Source organism: Oryctolagus cuniculus, chromosome 5, assembly GCF_964237555.1.
Source record: "Oryctolagus cuniculus chromosome 5, mOryCun1.1, whole genome shotgun sequence".
Lineage (NCBI taxonomy): Eukaryota > Metazoa > Chordata > Mammalia > Lagomorpha > Leporidae > Oryctolagus > Oryctolagus cuniculus.
The window spans coordinates 130367971-130394437 of record NC_091436.1 but is presented as its reverse complement, the minus strand read 5'-3'; the positions used below and the strand labels follow the sequence as shown (position 1 = coordinate 130394437).

The following is a 26467-nucleotide window of genomic DNA, read 5'->3' as shown; positions in this document are numbered from 1 at the left end:
GGGGCTCTGCAAACTGCGGCTGGGGCCTAAGTGCCATGTGCAGGGTAAGGCTCCTGCCCACTGCCTGCCATTGGCTTTCCTGTGGCACAAAGCGGTGACGGAGCAAGGAGCCAGCAGGTGACCTGGGACCCGACAGCTGCAACAGCAGATACTCAAGGAATTTACCTGGCAAGATACAGGGGCTGCTCCAGCCTTCACTCCATTCACTCCACCTGTCCTGGGCAAGCTCACCCAGGGAGAGCAGCTGCCTTTGCCCCCAGGAGTGTGTGTCAGTTAGATTTAGGTTTGGTTCTGAGTGACAGAAACAGGCAAACAACAGCATTTAAACCAAGACGTTTATTTCTCTCTCTTGAAGGAAGACTGGTGGTATTCAGCCCGGGTTTGTGATCATCAGGGGGTCCCGGCTCTTTCTCCTGTGCCGCTGATCTCAAACATGGCTTCTATCTTATGGTGCAATGTAGCTGCCAGAGCTCCAGCCACCTTATCAGTATTTCGGCCAGCTGGAGGAAGGAAGTGGGGAAGAGGGGTGCACTCCATCCCAAAAGCCTCATCCCCTAAGTCACATGGGATACTTCTGTGTTTCCTGTTGAACAGAATTTAATATACATAGCTGCACCTAGAGAATGTAGTCTTTGGCTTGGGTAGTCACGTGCCAAGCCCCAAGTCGGGGGTCTTGTTAGGGAGAAGGAAGGTGGACATGATCGAGTGTACCACTAGCCGTCCTTGCCACAGCCTACATCCGGAGGAGAGGGACCCAGGTACTCCGTGAGGCCCACAGGCCTCTCCGGACAGCAGCCTGGCTGTGGGCAGGAGGACTCGGGCTCTCCATCCGGGCCCTGCCTCCAGCTCCGGCCCTTGGAGCCATGGTGGCAGCAGGAACATGTGCCCCCTGGGGTCTCCAGCAGCGAGAGGACGAGTTTGATGATCAAGGCCAGCCACGCCAGCCCAAAGAGGATCCACAAGGACACCGTGTTCTTGTACCACAGCGGGTAACTCCTGGAGGGGTTCATCCCTGGAGAAGAGGCAAAGGTAAAATTGGAGCTGGGCGGGGGCAGGGTCTGGGAAGGGCGGGGCCCTGTGCCTAAAAGAGAAACGGGGCCAGTGGGGCGGATTATGGGGAGTCCAGACTGGTTTCTGGCCTCGTGGTCACCACCCTGGGGTTCTGGGAAGCCGCCCTGGACTGACACTTTGGGTTTGGAAGCTCGCCTTGGCTCTGTCGCAGGTTCCCAGACTGTGGTCCCTTGGCCATCAGCACCAGCACCACAGAGCTTGTTAGAAACACACCTGGACGGGGCCCCACGCCAGAGCGACTGAACCAGACCCCTGGGGACTAGGCCTAGCATCCGTGTGTTGAGAGCCCCCCACCAGAGAGTCAGGGCCCACCAAAGGTTCATGGTGGCCAAAATTACAAAAAAACAAAAAACCCACCTACAGATTTCAAAGTTATTTGGCACCAAAATGAGTTTATCTTTTGACCCAAGGTGAGCCGTGCGAAGCCTCAGCCCGCCTGCCTGTCTCTGGGCGGGGTCTGCCCACATTGGAAAGGAGGAAGCCAGGGGCTTGGGTGGAATGGGCGGAGGCGCCGGCTCGCGTGTCCTGCTTGGGTCGCAGCAGCTGTGTGTGGCCTCCGCCTGACCCAACAGCCAGCTGAAGAGGTGATTTCCCCTCTTGGCTGAAGTCCCGGATCCTTACCGCCCGGTGCCCTGGCCACGTCTCCAGCGCCCTCTCCCCTCGGATGGCGACGGCCGCCTCACCCTGGCCCTGTCCTGCTTTCCCTGTCATCATCCCGCCTGCCGTGGGGTCTTCAGATTCTCCGGCCCCTGGGCTCCAACGCTCTTTGTTTCTAGCTCCTTGCTTATCCTCCAGACCTCGGACATCAGTCCCTTGAGACCAGATCTCTCTCTCTCTCTCTCTCTCTCTCTCTCTCTCTCTCTCTCTCTCCCTCCCTCCCTTTCTCTCTCTCTCTCTCTCTCTCTGCCCACATGCTGTTGCTGGCTAAGCTGCTTCCTGCTTTGTGAAACAGACGGGAAGAGCCTTCGTCCAACAGCCGTGAAGCCCACGTGAGCTGATGCAGCCACAGTGTGGGGAACAGGGCCTGGTACAGGACAGGTGCCCGAGACCCAGCCTTGGTTCACTGCTCCACTCACTCGCAGATGCCCCGGGCACAGCTGCTCCTGGGAGAGCCATGGCCGCAGGAAGGGCTGATGGGGCTTGCCGAGAGGCTCGGCTCCGTCTTGTCCTCTCTGAGCGCCTTGCCTCTCTCATCAGACTAGCACGATTCAAAGGGTGGGCGCGGCCCTCCTCCTCCCTTCACATCCGTGGTCCGAACTCCCTGCACCAGACTCAGTGCCCAGGTTCTGCCAGGCCGCACTCCTCTAGGGGACCCCAGCCTGGGGACGAGGCCACAGCTCCGGAGCTGCCCTCCACCGCCTGGCAGGGGCTGGGATTGGATTACACTGATTGGGTTAGGGCTCCAAATACGATCAGCGGTGAGCCAGCTCTCGGGCCCGCCACCCACCAGCTCCCTGGCTGCTGGCCCCACAGAGGGGAGGTGTTCTTCTCCCCCGTTATTTCATTGTTTTTGCTGACGATCCTGAGTGGCAGGGGCCCTGGCAGCTGGCAAAGCGCTCCACCGAGCTGCAAATGCAATTGAGGGAAACCAGGGTGGGGGCGGGCAGGGAGATGCAGGGACCTGGGGCTGCTTGGGACACAGGCTTTGGGCCGAGAGGACGAGGCCCTTGGTGGCCGCCAACACAGGGACAGTGCACATCCAGTGGCCACTGGGGGCCTCAGCATTCCCACCCACGGAAGGGGCTGCCTCTGCCCCCAGAGGGCAAGGCGAGTTGAGCTTTGGGGAGGAGGTGTGGCAGGTGTTGGGGTACATGGGGGTGAAGAGCAATGACTGGGGAGTCCGTCCCAGACTCGCCCACTCTAGGACCTCCATCGGCTCCCTTCCCGCTCCAGGCCTCAGTTTCCCCAGCCTTAAGAGGAAGCTGTGGAGGGCTCTCAGCGTGGCACCTGCCACAAAGCCCCACAGCAACTGCAGAGGGAGTGGAACCTGGTGGGGTCTGCAGAGCCGAAAGGGGCAGCTTCGTCCACTGCCGCTGCCCGGGGGCAGAGCTGCTCCTCCTGGACGGCCTCTCTGGCCTTCATGTCCTCTCCATGATCCTTAGCAACTCCACTCTGGCTTCCGCAGGCCAGCGCCCAGCCCGGGGTGAGGCTGCTGCGGCTGCTCACACGGCATCTCACGGGGGCCAGGGTGCTGCCACACAGGAGGCTGAGAGCTCGGGGTGCAGAGGGAGGCAGGTGCCTGGGCACACAGGACCCTCACAGGCCTGGTTCTGGATACTGAACCCCATCCTAAGTCTATGGAGAAAAGGGCTTTCGGAGTGGCAGGGCAGGGGCTAGAGCAGCCCTTGTAGTTTTTCAGGGTCATCTGTATGAAGAGGCTGCTCTGTTGCAAGGGTACCATCCTATTTATACTGTGGGCTTTTAAGTTGTGCAGTGCCCAACCCGTGCAGCTGGATGCAACAGCCCCACCTAGATGAGGGAAAGGACAGTGGGCATGGAGACGGATCCAAGCATCATTCTCTGAGTTGAGATGGGGCAGGGGTGGCCGTTGGAGCTGCTGGGCTCAGCTCTCCTCAGACACATCTCTCTGCTCTAAGGTAGAGATGGGAACAGGTCCCGGGCAAGAGACCCTCCCAGGACGGGGAGACCAGGAGGCCCCAGCACCAGAGCCCTCTTACTGGAGAAAGAGAGGCCCCTAGCAGGAAAGGGGCCTTGCACACAGAGGCAGCAGGCACGGATGGGGCGCCTCATTTTACAGAAAGGGACGCTGAGGCCCAGGCGGGGTCAAGTCAGGCCACCGGGAGAAGGTGTAAGCTTCAGCCAGACAGCTCCGCAGTCCCGTCTCACAGCTGTGTGGTCTTGGCAAAGGGCCCCTCTGAGCGACCACTGTCACGCCAGGTGGCCTGCTGTGTCAGCCCCTAGTTAAGGCTTTGTTTCAATGTGCCAGGCAGGGTTCTGTCCCTGAAGGGGTGAGGGGCAGGTTCTCCCCTGCACTTTAGGGCTGTGGGTTCAGAGGAGGGCGCAGAGCCCCTGGAGGCCAGCATGGTGGTGGTACTGGTGGGGAGGGACCCCAACCGCTGCACAGCATGTCCCTGCACTGCCACCTGCTGGCCACCTGCTTCACCCTTATTCTGCAAGGGTGGTCGTGGGTTGGGGGTGGGTGTGTCATCCGTGGTGGGTGGTGACCACGGACTCTCCCCTAACCTTGGACCCTCTGCACCTGGCTGCAATTTTCCGGCTGGCACTCAGTTTGGCAGCCCTTTGTCTGGGGAGCCTGGGATGTCATGGGTGAGCCGTAAGGTGGGATGGCTGCCAGGGAGGCGAGGATATGGAGAGGGGAGACCCTGAGGCACAGCCAGACAGGGGAGGCAGGTCAGGGATTGCCTTGTCTGGAGCACCCCGAGGACAATAAGGGAGCCTGTGACCACGGGAGGTCGCCCCCACCCCCAGGCTCGTCAAGATGGGCAGGAGTGACCTTAGCCGTGTCACCAAAAAAGGGCTTGAACCTGCCCAGGGCCCAGTCCTCTGGACTTTGGGCCTTCAGAGCCCCCCATGGGGCCTGGCGCCCAGCAGACTCCAGCTACAGAGCAGAGGAGTGGGCGGGCAAGATGGGGGTGCTCACCGATCACGTAGTCGCCGAAGCCCACGGTGCTGAGGGTGATGAAGGCGAAGTAGAAGCCCTCCTCGTAGCTCCAGCCCTCCATGTGTGAGAAGAGCAGCGGTGGCAGCAGCAGGAACAGCAGGAGGCCCGAGAGCAGGGTGCTGGAGCCCGCCAGCCAGCGCGCCTTAGCAGGGTCCTGCAGGGACATGCAGCGCCCGGCTCCCACGGCTCTCTGCCTAGGGGCTCTGGCGGGTGAGGACCAGGCCTCTCTCTCCCTGAGGAAGACGCGGCCATCCCCTAGGGCCCTCCGTTCTCCTGGGTCCCAGCCTCTGCCGTCTCACACCTTTCCTGTCCACCAGGGCCCACCCGAGTCCGCAATGGCTGCCCTTTATTAACCAAAGCCCTCCAGGCTGAGCAGTGACGCCCCTCCCCCACCCCGCCCCAGCAACCCGGGCCCCACCCTTGGCTAGCAGTGCCCTCACCTGCCAGGCGCCCCCCATCCTGCGGGCACAGCTGTGCACGCCCTGCTGCATGAGGTGCCCCAGGCGGTTGAGCACCACGAGGTTGAGCGGGATCCCCACAAGAGCGAAGAGGATGCAGAAGAGGCGGGCAGCTCTGGTGCGGGGGCTCAGGTTGCCATAGCCTGCGGCAGAGCGGGGAGGGGGAGAACCTTTCTAGCCCAGCCCCGCCAGCTCCCCACCACAGCCCTGTCCTCCCCGGCCCGATGGCCAGGGCCCGCAGGCCTGGCTCACTGCAGAGCTGGGAAGGTGGTACTCATGGAGGTCTTCCTATCCTGTGCTGGGCACTGGGCAGGGCCCCCGTCCCGTCCGTCTCTCTACTCAGCCTCCCCACCCTTCCATACCAGGCCAATGGCCTGTGTTTCACAGGACGGAGAATGGAAGCTCCAGAAAGCCGAGCAGTGAGCATGCGCCCAGCCCAGCAGGCTGAGTGGCTCAAGCCTCTCCATTCCTCTTCGGGCCTGGGAAGAGGGTATAGGGGAGGGGCAGAGCCTCCAGCGGCTGCACCTGTGAGATCGGCTGCACCATGTGGGCAGGGGCCGGGCTGTCTCCAGGCGGGGCAGCTGGGGCCCCACAGTGGCTGTCCCTGCGTAAGGCAGGCAGCATTGCCTTGTGAGCACTTGGCTCTGGGCCTTCTCAGAGCTGCCCATCTGCGCCTCTTCCCTTGTGGGTGCCAGACCTCTCCATCTCTTCTGCTCTTTCTCTTTTCTCCTCCTACCCCTCGCCCCACGTCCCTGCTCCATACACCTCCTGCACATCTACTTCTCGATACCTGATTCCTGGAGGACCCAGGCTAACCCTGGGGCTCCCGCAAACTGTGGGAGCAGTGGGGCAGACACTGGCACATTGGCCCACCCAGGGCAGGTGGAAGTCGGGCCTCTGGAGGGGGCTGGGCCGTTTACCCAAGGATGAACTCAGCCCGGGTACCCTTCTCTCTCCCATCTCTGTCTTCCTGCTGTCCTGTCTTTCTAACATGCAAACATGGTCACACCTTCAGCCAGACGACAGCCCGGTGTTGCTTTCATGTCTGCTGGGAAATATCCAAGTCCTAGCCCAGACCACCTCTGAGCTTTCTCTGGGCTCCCACCTTCCCAGCCCTGGCCTCACGCCCACCCCGTGGAACCCTGGACTCTCTCCTGCCCCTGTGCCTTTGGACGTCTGCTCTGTCTACCAAGAGTGCATGTCCCCTCCTTGTCCCCTGGGAGTTGCCTGTGTGTGTGAGAATGGTTTGTCCCTGGGCCGGTGCTGTGGTGTATTGGGTGAAGCCACCACTTGCAGTGCCGGCATCCCATATGGGTGCTGGTTCAAGTCCCGGCTGCTCCACTTCTAATCCAGCTCTCTGCTATGGCCTGGGAAAGCAGTAGAAGATGGCCCAAGTCCTTGGGCCCCTGCACCATGTGGGAGACCTGGAAGAAGCTCCTGGCTCCCATCGGATGGAAGACCTCTCTCTCTCTCTCTGCATCTCCTCTCTCTGTGTAACTCTGACTTACTTTTTTTTTTTTTTTTTTTTTTTTTTTTTTTTTTTTTTGACAGGCAGAGTTAGTGAGAGAGAGAGAGACAGAAAGAAAGGTCTTCCTTTTTCCATTGGTTCACCTCACAAATGGTTGCCATGGCCGGCGCACTGCGCCAATCCAAAACCAGGAGCCAGGTGCTTCCTGCTGGTATCCTATGCAGGTGCAGGGCCCAAGCACTTGGGCCATCCTCCACTGCCTTCCCGGGCCACAGCAGAGAGCTGGACTGGAAGAAGAGCAACCAGGACAGAATCCGGCCCCCCAACCGGGACTAGAACCCGGTGTGCCGGCGCCACAGGCGGAGGATTAGCCAAGTGAGCCATGGCGCTGGCCTCTGACTTTCAAATAAATAAATAAATCTTAAAAAAAAAGAAGGGTTTGTTCCCGGGTCTATCACTCCAACAGAGCACAAGATGCTCACGGGCAGGGGCTGGGTCTTAATCATCTCACACTGTCACCAGCTGGCCCAGGGCCTGATGTTTCCTGGGTGCAGTGAGCACAGAACACCTGTGGAGGGGCCAGTGTTGTGGAGCAGCAGGTTAAGCCTCTGCCTGTGACGCCTGTGTCCCATGTTAGAGCACGAGTTCAAGTTCCAGCTGCTCCACTTCTTATCCAGCTCCCTGCTAATGAGGCTGGGAAAGCAGAAGATGGCCTAAGTCCTGGGATCCCTGCCATCTACCTGGGAGACTAGGATAGAGTCCCAGGCTCCTGGCTTTGGGCCGGCCCAGCCCCAGCCATTGTGGCCATTTGGGGAGTGAACCAGTGAGTGGAAGTTCTCTCCCTCTGTCTCTTCCTCTCTCTGCAACTCTGACTTTCACATAAATAAAGAAATAAATCCTTAAAATAAAAAAACAAAGGCATGCAGGGCTGGTGCTGTGATGTAGTGAATTAAGTTGCTGCCTGCGGTGCTGGCATCCCATAAGGACACTAGTTTGAGTCCCAGATGTTCCATTTCCAATCCTGCTTCTTCTTAATGACCTGAGAAAGCAGCAGAGAATGGGCCAACTACTTGCCTTTCAAATAAATAAATAAATCTTTTTTAAAGATTTAAAAAGATTTAAAAGTCAGAGTTACAGAGAGAGAAGAAAAGACAGAGCTCTTTAGTCTGCTGGTTCACTCCTCAAATGGCCACAAAGGCTGGGGCTGGGCCAGGTGGAAGCCAAGAGCCAGGAGCTTCTTCTGGGTCTCCCACATGGTACAGGGGCCCAAGCACTTGGGCCATCTTCTACTGCTTTCCCAGGCCATTGCAGAGAGCTGGATCAGAAGATGAGCAGCCGGGACTTGAACCAGTGCCTATATGGGATGCCAGCACTGTAGGCGGAGGCTTAACTTTCTACACCAAAGCCCTGGCCCCTAAATAAGTAAGTCTTAAAAAATTTGAAGAATAGTAAGAAAGGAATGCATGTTGAATGAATGAATGAACGCCTCCTGTTGTGTCCCATATCATTGCTGCTCCCCCAGACAGGGCCAGTGTGCCCCCTGCACTACACTCACCTGTGCTGTGTTGAAATGGTGGTCCTCCCCTAAAAGAGGGGCCCGGAGAGGGGTCAGAACATGTCCAAGTGCGCAGCACATGCTTTGGAGCCTGATGCACTTCCTAGGTCTGAATCCTTTGCAGGCTGTGTGGCCTTGGGCCAGGGGATGGACCTGCCTGAGCCCATTTCCTTGCCTGTAAAGTGGAGGCACTGATGTCCACCTGCAGCTTGGTGTGAGGCTACAGTGTAGCACGGGGGCTGTGTTGCAGGCCCTCTGGGTGGAATGCACAAGTGGGAAACCAGGGTTTGCCGAGAGAAAGGGCGAAACGATGAACGGCAGGACTCGGCCGCGCTGCCTTCCCTCTGAGGACGTTACGGGCCCCCTCTCGCACCCTGCCCACCTTGGCTCTGGGCCCGTCCAGCTTCCCTCTCCTTCGGGAGAGGCTCCTCCTGGCTGTCAGCTTCCAGCACAAGCCGAACCCCTTGGTTCCCAGCCCCTTCTCTGTCTGCCTCCTCATTGCCCACCCCCCTCAGCTGTGGGCCCCCACCACAGAGGAGAGACCTCTCCTCTGTCCCTGGAGCTTTTTTCACTCCATTTACACCAGTTGGGGGGGGCAGCATGGAGACTCCAGCCGCCCCCGCATCAGTCCCAGTCTGTCCCTGGGCTCCAGTAAATCCTAGCGATCAGCACAGCCTGCCTGCTTGTTGAAGCCCCCTGTGGGTGCACTGCCCACTCAGTGTCACCTCCTTGCCACGCCAGGAACCCTGGGCACCACACAAAGCCCCTACAAGGCTTGCTATCATTTTTAAAAAAGATTTATTTATTATTTATTTGAAAGGCTGAGTTACAAAGACACAGAGGCAGAAAGAGAGAGAAGTCTTCCATCCGCTGGTTCACTCCCCAAATGGCCACAATGGCTGGAGCTGGGCTAATCGAAAGCCAGGAGCCAGGAGCTTCATTTGGGTCTCCCACATGGGTATCAGGAGCCCAAGCACTTGGGCCATCCTCTGCTGCTTTCCCAGTTGCATTAGCAGAGAGCTGGATGGGAAGTGGAGCAGCGGGAACTTGAATCAGCTCTCCGATGTGGGATGCTGGCGTTGCAGGCTGAGATTCAACCCACTGCACCACTACACCGGCCTGAAGGCTCCTCTGTGCTCGCCCAACTCAGGCCTCATTTGCAACCCCTTCCAGCCACCTGGACCTGCACACAGTTCTCCATACACATGCCCTTGCCCATGTGAGCTTCTTTCTTTAGACACCTGCAATGCTTGCTCTCTTATTCTGCTCATGCCCTTGCTTCGATGTTACTGCATCAGTGAGTACTTTAGTAACTACCCCGTCTACACTAGCTCCCCACCGCCCATCACTCTGAGACTCCCTAAGCTGGCTTGGCCTTTCTCTGAGCACTGTCTACGGATCAGTTTGCTCACAGGGTGTCCCCCTCACACCAGAACATCAGCTCCTCAAGGCGAGGACTTGCTGGTTTAGGTAACTGTTGTGTTGTCAGCACCTCGTTCCGTGTCTACATCGTGAACCCACCACACACCTGGCACTTGGTGCATCTGTTGATGAATGCATGGACAAGCGAGGGAACCAGTAAGTGAGCTGGGAATGGGGTTCAGGGGGGGATGAGTGATTTCCGGGCTCAGGCCTGGCTGGGAAGTCTGAGTGTGCCTGTCAGGTGCTGTCTCATTTCAGAGCTTGGAAAGTGTGGGCCGACAGGGTGCTGACCCCAGGTGACCTGGCTGCTCGCTGCGGGGCCTCTCCCCTCCCCCTCACCGTGCCTGTGTGCACCCAGTTTCCCACTTCCCCCAGAATCACAAGTCTCCCTCCTGACCACCCTGGGATGGCTTCTTCTTGCTACTTAGAAGCCCCACCCTTGGAGTCGGTGTTTGGTGGCCTGGTGCTGTGACGCTGTGGGTAAAACTGCCACCTGCAATGCCAGCATTCCACATAGGCACAGGTTCAAGTCCCAACTATTCCACTTCCAATCCAGCTTCCTGCTGATGCTCCTGGAAAAGCAGCAGAGAATGGCTCAAGTGCTTGGGCCCCTGCATGTGGGAGACCAGGAGGAAGCTCCTGGCTCCTGGCTTTGGTCTGGCCCAGTCCTGGCTGTTTTGGCCAGTTTGGGGAGTGCACCATCAGATGAGCTTCTTTCTGTATGTCTCTCCAATCCTGCCTTTCAAAAAGAAAAAGACACCACTTGGGACATGTGCATCCCATATGGGAGTACTTGAATTCAAGTCCTGACTGTGCTTCCGATGCCAGCTTCCTGTGAATGTGCACCCTTGGAGATAGCAGTGATGGCTCAAACACTTGAGCCCCTGCCGCCCATGTGGGGGACCCAGATTGGGTTCCTGGCCCCTGGTTTTGGCCTGGCCCAGCCCTGGCTGTTGTGGATATTTGGGGAGTGAACCACAGGTGGAAGATCTCTTTCTGACTCTGTCATTTTCTAAAGAAGATTTATTTATTTATTTATTTATTTGAAAGGCAGAGAGAGAGAGAGAGAGAGAGGTCCTCCATCCACAGGTTCACTCCCCAAATGGCCGCAATGGCCAGAGCTGTGCCAGTCCAAAGCCAGGAGCCAGGAGTTTCTTCCAGGTCTCCCATGCAGCTGCAGGGGCCCAAGGACTTGGTCCATCTTCTACTGTCTTTCCCAGGCCATAGCAGAGAGCTGGATTGGAAGTGGAGCAGCTGGGACTCGAACCGGCACCCATATGGGATACCAGCACTGCAGGCAGCAGCTCTACCCACTAGACCACAGCGCCGCTGGCCCCTCTCTGCCTTTCAAAACAACAACAAACATTGAAAAGGAAAGAATCCCACTTCTAAGCCCTCCCAGGGCAGCCATGATTGGAAAGAGCATGCAGCCCCCAGCAGGTTTTGAATTCCAGCTCTGCTGCTCCCCAGCTCTGTGACCTTGGGGGGAGTTGTGCAACTTCTCTGCCTCCGTCTCCTTATCTGTGACATGAAAGCAGTAAGAGACCTGTTCTCAGAGGTTGCTGCATGGACAAAATGAGATTGCAAAGGTAGAAGTGTTTGCTCCAGGAGGACCTCCGGGGATGCATCCCAGTGTGCTGCCCTCCCCCTCCTCAGTGCTGGCTGGGACAGCTCCCGGGCAGAAGTGAGTGGAGGAGTAGGGACAGGAGAACAGTCCAGCCTACGATCGATGGTGCTAGGAAGAGGGAGGCTGTGGAACTGGTGTTGGGTGACCAAAGTCCCGGGCCTGGGGCACGGGGTATAGGAGGACTGGGATCTGCACACAGCTGGGGGCCTGGCCCATGGAGACTGCAGCCCGGTCCCCTGTGGCCCCGGAACTCCCTGCTTGCTGGCTGAACGCTAGGTGATGGAATTCCTTAACTGCTGAGCACTCTCTGTATGCTGGGCCTGGTACAAGAGCCTGAGGCTACACGGATGCACAGACCCCACCCTGCCAGTCCCGGCAGGGGCTCCTTGAGCATGCCTATTTCTAAGGCTGCCAAAGTTCCATGCAGCCTCCAGATTTACTTCCAAGAAGTGCTGGCTGACTTAGCACAAGACGGAGGGGTGGGTGTTTGGCACAGTGGCTAAGGCAGTACTTGGAGGGGGGGGGAGTGTGTGTGGCATTGTAGTGTAGTGGGTAAAGCTGCCACCTGCAGTGCCAGCATCCCATAGGGGTGCTGGTTCGAGCTCCAGCTGCTGCACTTCCGATCCAGCTCTCTGCTATGGCCTGGGAAAGCAGCAGAAGATGATCCAAGTCCTTGGGTCCCTGCACCCTCGTGGAAGACTTGGAAGAAGCTCCAGACTCCTGGCTTCAGCTCAACCCAGTCCAGTTCCAGCCATTTCAGCCATCTGGGGAGTGAACCAGTTGATGGAAAATGTATCTCTCTCTCCCTCTGCCTCTCTGTAACTTGCCTCTCAAATAAATAAATAAATCTTAAAAAAAATCTTAGAAAAAAAAAAAAGACACGACTTGGGATGCTAGCATGCTGCACTGGCGCACTTGGGTTTGAGTCCCGGCTCCAATTCCTATTCCAGCTCCCTGCTAATGCTCATCCTGGGAAGCAGCAGGTGGTGGCTCCAGTACTTGGGTCTCTGCCATCGACATGGGAGGTCTGGATAGAGTCAATCCAGGTGTCCTGGTTTGGGTCTGGCCATGCCCCAGCTGTTGCAGGCATTTGGGGAGTGAAGCAGCAGATGGAAGATCTCTGTCTCCCTGATACTGTTCCGCTCTCTTCCTTAAAAAAAAAAAAAAAAAACTAAAAAAAGCAAAAACCCAACTGGATGGAGAGTTGTCTAGATGTTTGCCTTGCCCTCTCCAGGGAGGACAGAGCTGGGATGCTGGCGTCAGGCAGAGGCAGGCAGTCTGTCTCGGGCGATGTCTGCCTGCCACCTGGTGGTGAGTCTGGTGTCATGCAGCAGCTGTGCTGCGCGAGGTTAAGGGCGAGGGGGACTGGACAGCGGAGACCTGGATTGAATTATTCTCTGGGTCTTAGAGCTGCAGGGAGCTAGCCCTCCCCTCCCCTTCTTCTCACCACCATCCCCAGGTGCCTCCTCTCAGCTGTCCTGTAGTGCTAGCTCAGCTGTCCCTGTGCCCTACAGTGGCATGGGACACAGATCCCCTGGGGCCCCGGGGGGAAATGCACAGATGGAATCAGGAGGCCCAAGATCCTGCTTGCAGTGTGTCCAGGGCTAGGCCCTAGGTAACCCGGATGAAAGGCAGCTGACCTCGTGGCCACCCAGGGACTGGTTGCCCTCCCCGGCCCCAGCCCCCCTGCCCCCACGCTGCCCTTACCGATGGTGGTGACTGTGGACACGGAAAAGAAGAAGGAGCCCACGAGCTCCCAGCGCCCCATGCTGGTGGTGTTGCCGAGGAGGTGGGCACCGTCCTTGTACGCTTGGATGATGTCCTGGGGTGGGGGAGGCTGTCATGACTGCCAGGCTCTGCGGGGTGACTGGGTCACTGCACCCCAACACACATAAACACACACACACACACACACACACATGCTCACTCCTCTCCATCCCAGTCTGGCAGGGGCAAGGAAGTTGTGTCCCTCCAACCAGCTGGGGGCTCCCCAGGAGCAGGGACGAGGGCACCAGCGCCCTCCCCTCTCTTTGCCCCAGGGCTCAGGCCAGGGTGGGGACGGTGCTGTCTAGGGGCTGCCAGAACAACTCTTTCTGCCCCTTGCTCACTCACTCCTGGAACACAGTGCACGTAGAGGACCTGAACACGAGGGCTGGGCCCTTAGCCGCACGGAGATGAGCTGAAGCCTAACACAATGCGGGCACTGCGGCTTCAGGTCGTGTGGCTGCATGACCCCTCGTTGCCTCCTTTTCCTTCTCTGTGAAATGGGACCACTGACTGTACCCAATGCAGAGTTAGTGCGAGGGTTACTTGAGGTCGTATGTGCCAGCACCTAGAACAGCACCCGGCACCCGGTCAATGCTAGTGGCTTCCATCAACATCACCATTAGGAACAGAATTCTGGAGGGGAGCGGATGCTTTAGCCGAGCCCCCCTTTATTCAGCTGGGAGGTGAGATTATGCCTGGGGCTGCCAACAGGGAGATGGGGAGGTAGTCAGGGTCTGCGCTTGGTGCTGCGGTGCCGGGATGGAGTGACCTCACCCAACGTCACACAGCAGAGGGAGGCAATAAGTGTGCTCCTGGGGCAGCTGGCAGAGCAGGAGGGCAGGTGGGCCAGAAGGGGAGGGCTCCTGGCAGGGAGAACGATGGAAGGGGCTGGCTTGTCCCCAGGGGGAGAGAGTGGTCCAGGAGGAAGAGGGAGGAGCTAGGCAGCCGTGCAGGTCTCTGGCTCCATCTGGCACGAGTGGAAGTGGGGCCAATGACAGATCTGGAACAGGTGGAGGGGCAGGGCTGGGAGGACGAGGGCTGGTTTGCTCTGGGCCTTGAAGAATCAGCTGGGCTGGACACCACTTCCTCATTCCTGGGGACAGCTGAAGCCATGGCAGGATGGAGGAGGGGGTGAGATGCGGTTGGAGCAGGAAGGGCTGGGCAGGAAGGTGCAGAGGCTGGAGCCTGGCTGGGAAGCTCGGGCCACAGTCACAGGCCACACGGAGGCAGCACTCATGGTAGTTAATGGCCCCAGATCCTGGCTGTGCAGCCTGGTGCTAACAGGGCACCTCAGCCTCAGTTTCTTCATCTCTAAAATGGACATGATTAAAACAGGACCTTTCTGGCAGGGAGGAGAGAGTGAAACAGGATGACAGGCTAGCATACTAGGAAGGGCGCCTGGCACAAAGCATTCACTCTTATCCCGGTCACCCTCATGGTCACCTGCCCCAACCAGGCTGCAGGTGGGGCTGGAGGCAGCCCCTGGGATCCTTGGCAGAGGTGGCAGCACTTGCCCAACCCAGCTTGCCCAGCGCAAGGATCCAGAACCTCACCTCAGCGCCGCCTGGTCCCTTCCCACCCTGCTACCTGTGTGGGTTTTGGGCTGGCGACTCCGGGGCAGGGGCCGCTGGGACGACAGGCTGGGGTTTCTGCACTAGGGTGCAGCCTTCTGGGAGCCGGCCCTCCGTTCTCCCAGGGAATGGTGGCCAGGCCAGGGCACGTGAAGTTAATGTACACCTGCCAGATCCCGCAACTGCCCGACAGGCATCGCCTGCTGCCAGCAGGAAGACACCTCCGCGGGTGGGATGCCCTGCAAGGAAGAACACGCCCAGCCTTCTCCCCCTACCTTCCCCGCAAGGAGTCTGCCCGCAGAGATCGGTGCGTGTCCCACCCCGTGGCTGGCGCAGTGCGCCCGATCCTGGGGCTCGGAAGACTCGGGGTGTGCCACCCGAGTCCGCCCTTCTCTCGAACCCAGGTCTTCGCACCCCGTGCTGGGTCTCGGTTGCCGCTGCCCAAGCCGGCGCGCCTCGGTCCCATTCCCCCCACCCTACGCTGGTGTCCTTGGCCCTGCGGGTCTCCACACCTGGGCAGCGCCCCCTGCCGTCCTTGCCCGCAATGAGCTTCTTGGCACGCGGGTTCTCTGCGCGGCAGCGCCCTGTCGCGCCCTTTCACCCTCCGCCGCGCATGCAAGTGCAGTACCCCACCCCACCCCCGCCCTTCCTTCCCGCCACGCGCCGCGTCCCGGTGCCGACCCCGCTGGGCCACGGCGGCAAGAGCTCCCTCTGTGGTCCGCATCCCTAAGTCGGGATGTGGGTCGGGACCGAGCCCATCGGGCCCTCGGGGCTCCTTAAAGAGGGCTGCGGCCGAGCGCAGCGGGGCGCCATCCCCTCGCAGGTCGGGGGTCCCCTACTCAGCAGTCCCCACCCCTCTTCCTTGGAGAAACGCCCGCGGCGTTTTTCCCGTGCCGGGCCGGAGCCGACGCTGGGTCCTGCGCCTGTGCCCGCCGCGCCCCCTCGCCCCTGACCCGGATCAGCGAGTCCAGCGCCGGGCCGTCCAGGCACGTGAAGTTCTGCAGCAGCTCCCACTTGTCGAGCTGGAAACCGCGGCCGGACTCCCGCGCCGCGCGGCCCTCCAGCGCCCAGAACACACTGGTGCCCAGTGCCAGGTACGCCAGGTAGGCGAGTAGCAGGAGCGCGGTGCCGGGCACCACGCAGCCCTGGGCCCTGCCCTGGGGCGCTGCCCGCGCTCGCGGCCGCCGGGACATGGCTGGAGGGGGCCGGCGCCGGCGCCGGGGAGGGGCGCTCTCCACGGTAGCTTCTCCAGCGAGCGCACGGCAGCCCGCTGCCCGGTTTTCACCCGAGGGGCGGAGAGCTGGGGAATGGGACAGCCCAGCCCACGCCGCCCGGGATCCAATCCCAAGGACAAAAAGAGGCGCACAGAGCCCAGGGCACCTGGCCCCGCCTCGAGTGCTTGCGCTGCGCTCAGCCCCCCAGGCCCAGAACCCAGAGAGGAAGGGGGCCCAGAGTCCCCAGCGCCCCAGGCCCCCAGGATTTCCTGCGGGAAGCAGTGGGTGGGACTCGTGGAGACTGCACTGGCGGAAGAGAAAGTAGAAGTCGAGTTTATTGTCTTAGGTTCCAGGACCCTGGGACCAACTCCCAGGTTTGCCGGTCCAGCCCCCCTGGCTCTCCTGAACCGGCAGCCTCTCCGTTGTGTGTCCTAGGAAGGCCAGGGTCCCCGGGCTCGGCAGCGAGGGGGCCTTGACCAGGGGAGTTGCCCTTCCTTACTTCCCCAGAGGCACCCTGCATAGAGCATCCGCCCAGGGTGTGCTGAGAGCCCATAGGGTTCTCTGTTGCCCGGCTCTCAGCCCTGTACCCTGGGCCCCGCCTCCCAGGGGTCCTGTCCTCCAGGGCCCAGCCACTTAGGGGCCTGTTTGTTGTAGCCTGGTGGGAGAGACAGGGGCTTGGACTGGACAGGCTGACCCCTGCTCTTCCCTCTGGCCACACATGTCGCAGTCTGGCAGGAGACAGGCCAGGCCTGGAGGCTGCATTCCCCAGGGAGGGTGCCTTTCCCAGAAGGCTCCTGGGATCTGTTCGCTCTCTGGCTTCCCAGGGCAGCTTGAGAAGACACCAGCCCAGAGGGAGTCCCCTGGGGGCCGGGAAAGGAGTGGGAGACCCAAGAGGCCGTAGCCTTGTTCATGGCAGCTCTAGGCCTCCAGGCGAGGGGCTCTGGGGAGCTCTAAGGGGCAGCTCCCGAAGGCAGCCGTCCCGGGTGTGCTAAGCTTGTTCCAAAGCTTCTGCCTAGCCTGGCCCTGCCCACCAGACACTCCTCTCGTGGGTCTGCTGCCATCACAGCATCTCGGGCACTGTCTAGTCCTTTCACTAGAAGACAAGGACGCTAGGGGGCAGAGCTTTCTCTGTTGTACCCCTGAGCTTGGCCCCGTGCCTGCAAATAGGGAAGCAAGGTGAAGGGCAGCCTATGCTGCCTGCATGAACTCATTGGGGTAGGCATGTGGGGTGGGCAGTGGACAGCTGGCCGCAGTGGTCCACGTGGGGCTTGAGTTTTCTTCCAGGCAGCCTTTGTGGCAGGGAAGGGTGCAGGTGCGTGTTGGACTCACGCGCACCTGTCTTGGATCCTGCCTCTACGTCTCCCTGCTGTTGCTTTCTCAGACACCTCTGTCTCCCTCCGCAGAGCTCCTGACATCAGCCCCGGCTGGGGAGTGAGTGGATTGGGAGAAGAGGAGGCAGGGCAAGAAAACCAGAGGGCACGGGGTGGGGTGGGGTGGGGTGGGCTGGGTGGGGGAGGTGGAGGAGGGCTTCTGAGGCCACTTGGGGTGGGGCTCATGCCGAGATGGGGGTCTTCTGAGGTCTGGAGAGGCCGGGAGCACCAGTGGAGGCCCTGGCCTTGAGGCCGAGGCCCCTGCCCAGCAGCCAGAGCTGGGAGCATCTGTGCAGAAGCAGGGGCCCCAGGGGGAGGATCAGTGCCAGCCACGCCAGGCCCAGGAGGATCCACACGGCCGCCAGGCTCCGGTAGATGGAGATGTAATGCTTGCTGGGGTCCGTGCCTGCCGGGGGAGGGGAAGGCAGCCATGCAGGGGTCCGAGGGGTTCCTAGGGGTCCCCACCAGCCAGGATGCTCTCTCCTTCTTCCCCTTAACAAACATCAGCAGTGGAAGTCCCTGGGGGAAGTGACTGGCAATGGGTCCCAGACCTCTGATGGTCCCCAGCAGTCTCCCGTGAACAGCCCGAGGCCATGTCTGACCATCAGGGGTGCCCTCCCTCCAGGCCCCCCAGGCTCCCCACCCCAGCGGACGTGACTGTCCCGTTCTCACCCACAACGTAGTCCCCGAAGCCGATGGTGCTGAGCGTGATGAAGGCAAAGTAGAAGCCCTCGCCGAAGCTCCAGCCCTCCACGTGTGAGAAGACCATGGGCGGGAAGATGAGGACGGCCAGCGTCCCCAAGGCCAGGAACAGAGCGAGGCCCAGCACCTGCAGGAGCTGCGGTGGGGGCGGGGCAGGGGTCTGCCGCTGAGTTGGCTGGGAAGACCGTAGAGTGGTCCCAGGCCAACCTGGGAGTGGGACTGGGCCGTAGCGAGGCCCCTGCCCTGCCCGGCAGACCTTGGGGGTGGGGCTGGGGCAAGCTCTGGGCAGAGGAATTGCCCTAAGTGGGTTAAGCAGAGATCTGGAGAGCCTGTCAGGCCTGGGGGGAGGGGTCACACTTGAACACGCCCCGTGGGGGCTCATTCAGGGGCAGAGGACTGCATGGCACTGTTCCAGAGTCTTCTCACCCCTGCCCTCCTGGTGTAGGCATCGGGGGTGTACTGGGTGGCCTGTGGCCTGTTTCTGGCCACACCAAAGGAAGCTAGAATTCTGTGATGACCACGAGGACATGCTGCCCAGATCCGCTTTAAGGAAGCTTGGTTGGGCAGCTGTCTCCCGTCCCAGAGAACGCGTGGCTCGAGGATCCGGGGCCCCCATGTAAGCCTGGTTGAGGCTGGGTTAATGTCAGCCTGCCCTTTCGGCCCCCTGCCGAGCTCCCCAGGCCTAGCCCTTGTCCAGCCCTCCCCCACCATTCAGCTTCCCCCTCTGCCCTGCCAGCACCTGCGCTTCTCTTCCACTCCACGGGTGGCTGCCTCTCAGACTCTGCACCCAACTCCGCCCCCTAGTTGCACTGCAGGCCTCAAGGGAGGGAGGAGCCCTACCTGGGAGCGCCGGGGCTGGTCCTCCCACCTCTCCAGGGTGACCAGGTGGGCACGCAGCCCTGTGCCCAGGTGGTTGAGGAAGATCACGTTGAGCGGGATGCCCACCAGGGCGTAGAAGACACAGAAGACCTGCCCCGCCTCTGTGCTGGGCGCCAGGTTGCCATACCCTGCAGAGGGAGGGGGCATGTGCACATACAGGGACCAGGGGTCAGAGTGCGTCCACCTCCCCTCCCCAGACTCCAGCAGAGGCTCCTCTTCCACCACCTATGGGGGGTGGGCGCCCCTCCCCCTTCCCATGAACTCCGCTAGAATGATCTTTGTTTGTAGGAACTCTGCTGATCTTTCTTAAATGACACTGCCTCCAGGAAACCCTCCTGCATGGCACCCTCCTTCCCCCACCTGGGTGTGATTCCCCCTCATGCTTTGTGTCATTCCTAGCTCGTGATGTTCTTTGCCTTATATAATTCTTGTCACCTGTGCTCAAGGAAGAGGTGCTGAATGAGACCTAACTGAGTACATGGGGGAGAGGCATTGGAAGGGATCTGAAGGGTTCCTTGGGGGCTGGTGAAGTGGGTTTTCTGGCTGAAGGGGTGTAGCAGGTACTGTGAGGGTCCTGTCCCCTCCGAACACCGAGGGTATCACCTGCAGCTTTGGTGGACAGTTCTGTACACAAGTGGCCTCCCACCTATCTAAGGTGTTTTTTTTTTTGGGGGGGGGGTGTGGGTGGGAAACAGATATGGCAGCCATGATCCACTCCCTGCAACAGCCAGGGCTGGACCAGGCCAAAGCTGGGAGCCAGGACCTCAGTCCAGGTGTTCCGTGTGCATAGCAGGAGCCGCCGCCACCTGCTGCCTTCCAGGGTGTGCGTTAGCAGGAAGCTGGAGGCGGGGGTGGAGCAGGACTCCAACTCAGGTCCTCAGATATGGGATGTGGGCTTCATAAGTGCAGTCTTAACAGTGTGCTGAACTCCTGATCCTACCTGAGAGATTGAAAGAAAGTGTATTTGTTTGAGAGGGAGGGAGGAGAGAGGAAGGGAGGCAGAAGGAGGGAGAAAGAGAGAGAGTTTCTATTGTCTGCCAATTCACTCCCTAAATGCCCACAATGGCTTAAGTTGGAAGCCAGAAACTCAATCCAGGTCTCCCACCTAAGTGGCAGGGAGCCGGTGACTTGAGCTAGGGTCGGCATCACAGGGAGATTGAGACTGCAGCCAGGAGCTGGGTGTTGGACCTGGGCAGTCCCCTGTGGAGCGTGCGTGTTTCAACGGGCATCTTACCTGCTAGGCTAGACACCCGCCCTGCCTGGGAGACTCTCATGGGTGCAGGACTATGCTTGGTCTATGCACCTGTCCAGAATGCTGGAGACTTAAAGCCCCCAGGACCAGCCCTTGGGCCGCAAGGGCAGGAGCTGGGAGATAAATAGCCCCTCAGTCTCTCCCCTGGCGGGAACTCTTCTGAGGATGGGGTCTGCCCAGCCCCTCCGCGGGTCCTGAGCAGAAGGAGCCGAGTCATTCAGACAAGCGTTATCTCCGCTCACCCACTCCCCTCCCGGTGTTTCCTGAGTCGTCTCCCAGTTAAACCACATCTTCGTCCCAGCGCCCGCTTTTGGGGAGCTCCTTCTAGGACAGGGCCTTGGGGAGTCCTCGCATATCCCGGATGTTACCTATGGTAGTGATGACCGTGCCTGCAAAGAAGAAGCTGCTGCCGAAGTCCCAGTTGCTGGGGTTCGTGGAGTTGCCTTTAGGGTTCACGCCTTTCACCCAGGCTTCCATGATGACCTGTGTGGTGGGGGGATGGCATGGGTAGGGGAGGACGGCGGAGGTGACAGACCTGGAGTCCCCAAGTTCTTCACAGGATGCCTTCATGAAGTTTCATGAAGTTCACGAAGTTGCTCTGAGTTACCCTCTTAGTAGCATTAGCGTTTCGGGAAAGGACTTGATGGCTTGGGGTGGCTAAGTGACTCGCCCGGGGTTGTTGGACTGCGAGGCTAGTGCCTGTTCCCTGGCCAGGGCTGACTGAGGTTTCCTGGGGGCCTGCTGTAGGGGAAGGGGCCCGCGGTGAGGTGCAGGATGCTGCTGGGGGGTCCAGGCAGGAGTCCCAGCTGGTGACAAGAGGACATTGCATGGGGGTTGCTGGGACTGGGGAGACGTCAGGATGGGTGGTTCTGGAAGGGCTGAGTGGGGAGCATGGGGATTGGGGGCCACAGGGAAGCCACAGGTCTGAAGGTGGGGGACAAAGAAGCCTGCGTTCTGTGACCTTCCAGGTGAGCTGGTGGCCATGCCCTTGGCTGCCCTCTAGTGAGTCCCAGCTGTGCCTCCCAGGGAACTTCTAGATAGAGTCTGTGTGCACACATGCAGGGTGGTGTGTGTGCACGTGTGTGTGTGCACGTGTGTGCATGAGAACTATACAAGAGGACTTGAGCAAGTTCATGGAAAAGTGGAGTTAAAAAGGGAGTTTATTTTGGTGCCACAATTTGAAATCCATACATAGCATTTTCATTTTCCATGGGCTTTTTTTTTAAAGATTTATTTTTATTATTTGAAAGTCAGAGTTACACAGAGAGAGAAAGAGAGGCAGAGAGAGAGAGAGAGAGGTCTTCCATCCGATGGTTCACTCCCCAAATGACTGCAATGGCTGGTGCTGCGCTGATCCAAAGCCAGGATCCAGGAGCTTCCTCCAGGTCTCCCACATGGGTGCAGGGGCCCAAGGACTTGGGCCATCTTCTATTGCTATCCCAGACCAGGGTGTTACCCTGCTGTGCCACAGCGCTGGCCCCTCCATGGGCTTTTAGAACACCTCAGGTGTGCATGGATTTCAAAACTTCTTTGCACCAACATATAATATATCTTTTGGGGCTAACATTGTGGCACAGTGGGTTAAGGTGTGGCCTGCAACGTCGGCATCCCATATGAGCACTGGTTTGAATCCTGGCTGCTCCACTTGTAATCCAGATCCCTGCTAATGACCTGGGCAAAGCAGTGGAAGATGGCCCACATGCTTGGGCCCCTGCCACCCTCGTGAGAGACCTGGATGGAGTTCCAGGCTCCTGGCTCCAGCTGCAGCCCTTGTGGCCATCTGGGGGAGTGAACCAGATGGATGGATGATCCCTCTCTCTCTCTCTCTCTCTCTCTCTCTCTCTCTCTCTGTGTGTGTGTGTGTCTATTCCTCTCTTTCTGAAATTCTGCCTTTCACATAAGTAAATACTTTTAAAAACTTAGCTTTTAATTCCATTTTCCACAAACTTCTTGAAACATCTTTGTACATTGCCCATATGTGCATGATGTGTGTGTGTGTGTGTGTGTGTGTCTTGCACCTGTGTTATACAACCTGAACTTTTGCAGGCTTAAACCTAAAAGCCTTCATCCCTGAGCCCAACCACTAGGGGAAATACGTAACTCTAGGACCCCAGGACCCAGCCCCCAGCCCCCTCCCCTTCAACTGTGCACTGTCCAGGGGCAGCAGTATAGCCTCGCCACCTGGCACAGCTCCCAAGGCAGGCAGGACTGTGGCAGCTTGGGTCAGCAGTTCCTATGGGAAGCGGCTCCCCTGGCTGGGCCAGGCCGGTCTGGGCATCCCCCTGACACAGGCTGTCTGCTTCTCCTCATGTCTGCGGAACTGGCCTCTGAGGATGTGGACTTTGGCTTCCCGTCTTTCCCACAGAGCCAGAGAGGCTCGATGGAACATTCCTAAACACCCTGCTTCCTGGAGACCCTCACACCCTTGGGAACAGCACTCGCCTTGGGCCTGGGTTCTCCATCCTGGAGAGCAGGGGCACTGAAGTCAGTGAGGTGCCCAGTACCAGGGTGGGCAGAGGTGGGCGGCCGCAGAGCTTTCTTTTCTGGGAATCCACATGGGGCGGGGGTGGGGGGAGAGAGGCGGGCTTGGGAGTGTGGTGAACCCGCCCAAGCCTCGTTTGCACCCGGAGTCCATTTCAGCCCTGCTTTCAGAGCTGCTGGGGGCTGTGCATGTATCCCGGGGTCTCACCCCAGCACTTTTCTGCCTCCCAGCTCCACTGCCCTGGCAAGGCAGGGTTTGTCCTAAAGTCGAGGGACAGGGCTGCCTTGTGCCCCTGGACGTCACTGGGGGCACCCTGCAGTCACGTCTGTAGTTGCCCTCCTTCTGCCTTGCAGAGCTGGTGGGATGCTGCCTTCCGGGGCTCCCCACACCCTCAGGCTCCTGGCTCCCGCCTCTCACCCAGGGTGGAGGGAGTCTCCAGGGCCTCTGCCTTCCAATGCAGGGTCTGGGAGGCTCCTGACCTCTTCTCAGCCCGGATCTGGGTACCATGACCCCAAGCCTCACTAACCCTGTTCACCAGACGGCAAGGAAGTGGAGCCTGAAGCCGGAAGCCCAGTTTCCTGGGAGAACCTGGGATAGTTCTCTCACAGTTCCAGAAAGTTCTCTCTGACCAGGTGTCATCTTCTAGGCCAGCTGCCCTTAATTCTGAGGGACTTCAGCACCATCCGCAGGGCTTAACCGCAGTCTACTGGGTTCCCGAGTCGGCAGGTCTGGGGTGGAGTCCTGTGAGCTGCCCGCAGGCTCCCAGGGGCTGCTGGTGCTGCTGTCCAGTCCTTGCTGGAAGAGGGCAGCCACCTGCTGCCTCCCCACCCCCACCCCTGCACTTCTGCCATTTGTGTGGTGAAGACGCAGCGTTCCAGTGTGTGAGTTCTAGTTCTACCAGGAACTGCTGCCTTGGTCAACACACTCTACCGCTCGCTGCCTCAGCTCCTGTCTACAAAGTGGAGGTGGCGGTGGAGACAGGGGTATGAGAAAACACCCGGAGAGCGCTCAGCCCCAGGCCCCGCTGCTCGCTGCTGGAGGCACATTGTGAATGATCAGCAGGTGCAGCCACTCTCAGCCGCTCCTGTCCCTGCCTCGACCCTCTGCTTCCCCACCACACCTGGTTGCCTTGTTTCTGGGAGTGAGGGATGGGGAGGGGGTCTAGGCAGGGGGATGGCCCCCTCTGCCACCAGAGAGAGCTCCCCAGGGTAAGCTGGCAGAGCTCAGTCACCCTGGCCACTGCCCACCAAGCCCAGTTCCAGACGGAACAAACACTCGGGAAGCCAGCCTGGTGACTGCCCTTGGCATTGATCTGTGTCTCTGCCCGGGGACAGGAGCTGGGGAGTGGAGAGAAAGATCAGCAGCTGTGGGGTGTGGGGAGAGCGGAAGTGGGGGAGGAGGAAATTTGGCCACCGTTACTGGCACTGATCCACATGCAGGACAGGTAACACTATTCTTTTTGCTCCCTAGGGGAGGATAATTGAGGCCAGAGAGGTTAAATGATTTGCTCAAGGTCACACAGCAATTGGTTGTAGACCTGGGGCCAGAACCCAGGACTGGGTTTTACTAGGCTCTCTGTTGCCACTCAGCTTCCTCAGCGGGCATCAGCCCCTGGGACCTGCCATGAGGACCCCCACCCTCCTCACCTTCCCAACCCCCTCCCTCCCGTTCCCACATCCCCCCCCCCCCTTCACCTGCACAAACTGCTCCAGGGCCTGCTGGTCCAGGCAGGTGTAGTTCTCTAGGAAGCGCAGCTTCTCAAACTGAAACTGGTCCCGGGACTGGGCCTCTGCCTGCTTCTCCAGCAGCTGGAAGACGGTGGCACCAAGCAGCAGGTAGCTGATGTAGGCCAGCAGCAGGGGCAGCACGCGGCTGCCCCAGCAGCTGCAGAAGCCGGTGCAGGGCATAGCACGGCCAGGACCCTGCCAGGGCCTCGGGGCTGGCTACGGGGAGGAGAGGTGGGAGGCAGGTGAGGAGTGAGCGCCCAGGGACCTGTGCCCAGGACCTGCCGTGCCCTGCTCTGCGGCGCAGGTGTCTGCAGGCCGGGGAGTGTGTTTGAACAGTGCGGCTCAGCTTGGCTGCACTAAGTGCTCGGAGTGCAAACAGGCCTGCCACCCCCACCCAGCCTTTTCTTCCTTTTTTTCCCCCATGGGCAGCAGTAAGTCAGCAGCATGGACCCCTCAAAGAAACCTACCTGGTTCTCCTGAGGTCTTCATGTCTCACTCGCTGTCTGCAGGCTGGGTGGGTGTTTCTGAGCCACATCTGAAATGGGCACCCCCGTGGCCCAGACTTGAACAGGTGCTCTCCACGGCCCCCAGCCTCTTCACCCCTGAAGGCTGCAAGCCTCCAAGCTTAGGAGCTGGGCAGAAATCAGAATGGGGGGGTGGTGAATAAACCTTCTACTCAGTTGCCTAGGCAGCAACACCAGGCTGGCAGCATTGACCTGCCTATTGGGGGAAGAGTCAGCCGGGAGCCGGGCGACAGACCAGGGCAGAGCAAGCAGACAGATGACAGTCTCGCTCAGGGACCGTGCCAGGGCCGGTGCTGCTCGTGAACTGGGTTCATTGCCCTTGGAGCGCCTGCTGATTGTTGGTTTTGCTTGAAGTCTGTTGGCGGGCCACCCTCCAAGGCATTGGTGAGATATCCGTGTGTGAATGAGAAGGAATAGAGCATATCCTGGCCTTGGGGTGTGCACAGGGGCTCCCTCTGGGTTGGTGGGAGTGAGGCTGCTGTCTCTTCTTTCCCGTCTTTGCTCATGTGTGTGTGTAACAGCTTTATAGAGGCATAATTCACAAACTGTGCCATTCACACATTTGAAAAGTACAATTCAATGGTTTTCTGTATATTTCCAGGGTTGTACAACCATCCCCACTCCACAGTCAATTTTAGAACATTTTTATCACCTCCAAGAGAAACTCCAGGGGTGGGTGTTGTGGCACAGTGGGTTAAGCCACATCCCAGATCGGGTGCCTGGTTTGAGTCTTGGCTATCCCCGTCTTCCGATCCAGTTCCCCGCTAATGTGCACCCTGGAAGGCAGCAGGTGATGCCCAAGTACCTGCTGTGGCAAGTCCTGGGGCTCCAATCTTTAGGGCTCAGTGACAGTTCCCTGTATGAGGGAGCCTCGGTTTGTGTATCCAGTCGCCACCCAGTGTGTTACTTCCACTTTTTGTTACTGTGTATACTGCTGCCAGTCTCCTTTGTATTTGTGTCTGAATTTTTAGAAATCATTATTTAAAAAAATTTTTTGAAAGGCAAAGAGAGAGAGAGAGAGAGAGAGAGAGATGATCTTCCATCAACTGGTTTACTCCCCCAGGTGCCTGCAACAGCTGGGGCTGGGCCAGGCCAAAACCCGAATCCTGGAACTCAATCCAGGTCTCCTACATGGGTGCCAGGGGTCAGCATTACCTGCTGCCTCCCAGGGTACACATAAGCAGGAAGCTGGATCTGAAGCGGAGCTGAGACACAAACCCTGAGACAGGGCATTCTGGAACGCCAAGTGGTGTCTTAGCCGCTGCACCGAACACCGACCCTGGATTTGAGGTTGATGTGGGCTTGTATTTTCACTTCTCTCTGGTGACTGCCCGAAGTTGGGGCTGCTGGGCCATCCGACCATTTTCCGAAGTGGCTGCACCACTGCACGTCCCCGCTAGCCGGCCCTGAGGACTCTCATTTCTCTGCCTGTGTTTTCTTGGTTACCTGCTGGGCAGCCTTGCCTCCCTCCAGCTAATGGACGCCAGTCTTGTGTGTGTTGACCCCAGGCATGGGAGGTGGTTGGGCCAGGCCATCACTGTTCGCCGCCTGCTCCCTGCTGTCTTGGGGAGGTTTCCCAGAGCAGACTGAGAGAGCTCTGTGTTCAGGCAGCAAAGTAAGTACAAACCCGTAAAAGAGCTGGGCAAGCAAAGGAGACAGGCAAACCAGGCTCCAGACCCCAGCCTTGGCCTGGATTTTGGGGTGCTCCAGCACCCCTGTTAGTCCCGAAGTAGAG

The 26467-nt window shown here is 59.3% G+C and overlaps 2 protein-coding genes across 2 annotated transcripts; both read right to left on the bottom strand.

Annotated features, from left to right (window-relative positions):
- Positions 1-323: 323 nt before the first annotated feature.
- KCNK17 (potassium two pore domain channel subfamily K member 17) lies at positions 324-15896 on the bottom strand. Its single transcript, XM_002714663.5, has 5 exons — positions 15536-15896; positions 12952-13066; positions 5155-5315; positions 4694-4868; positions 324-1012 (listed from the first exon to the last, which is right to left on the bottom strand). The coding sequence occupies exons 1-5, from the start codon at positions 15773-15775 to the stop codon at positions 714-716; spliced, it is 990 nt and encodes a 329-aa protein (XP_002714709.2). The 5' UTR covers positions 15776-15896; the 3' UTR covers positions 324-713.
- A 235-nt stretch (positions 15897-16131) lies between these two features.
- KCNK16 (potassium two pore domain channel subfamily K member 16) lies at positions 16132-24564 on the bottom strand. The gene is made up of 5 exons (XM_002714702.5): positions 24176-24564; positions 20368-20482; positions 18709-18875; positions 17839-18004; positions 16132-17572 (listed from the first exon to the last, which is right to left on the bottom strand). The coding sequence occupies exons 1-5, from the start codon at positions 24386-24388 to the stop codon at positions 17349-17351; spliced, it is 885 nt and encodes a 294-aa protein (XP_002714748.1). The 5' UTR covers positions 24389-24564; the 3' UTR covers positions 16132-17348.
- Positions 24565-26467: the final 1903 nt, after the last annotated feature.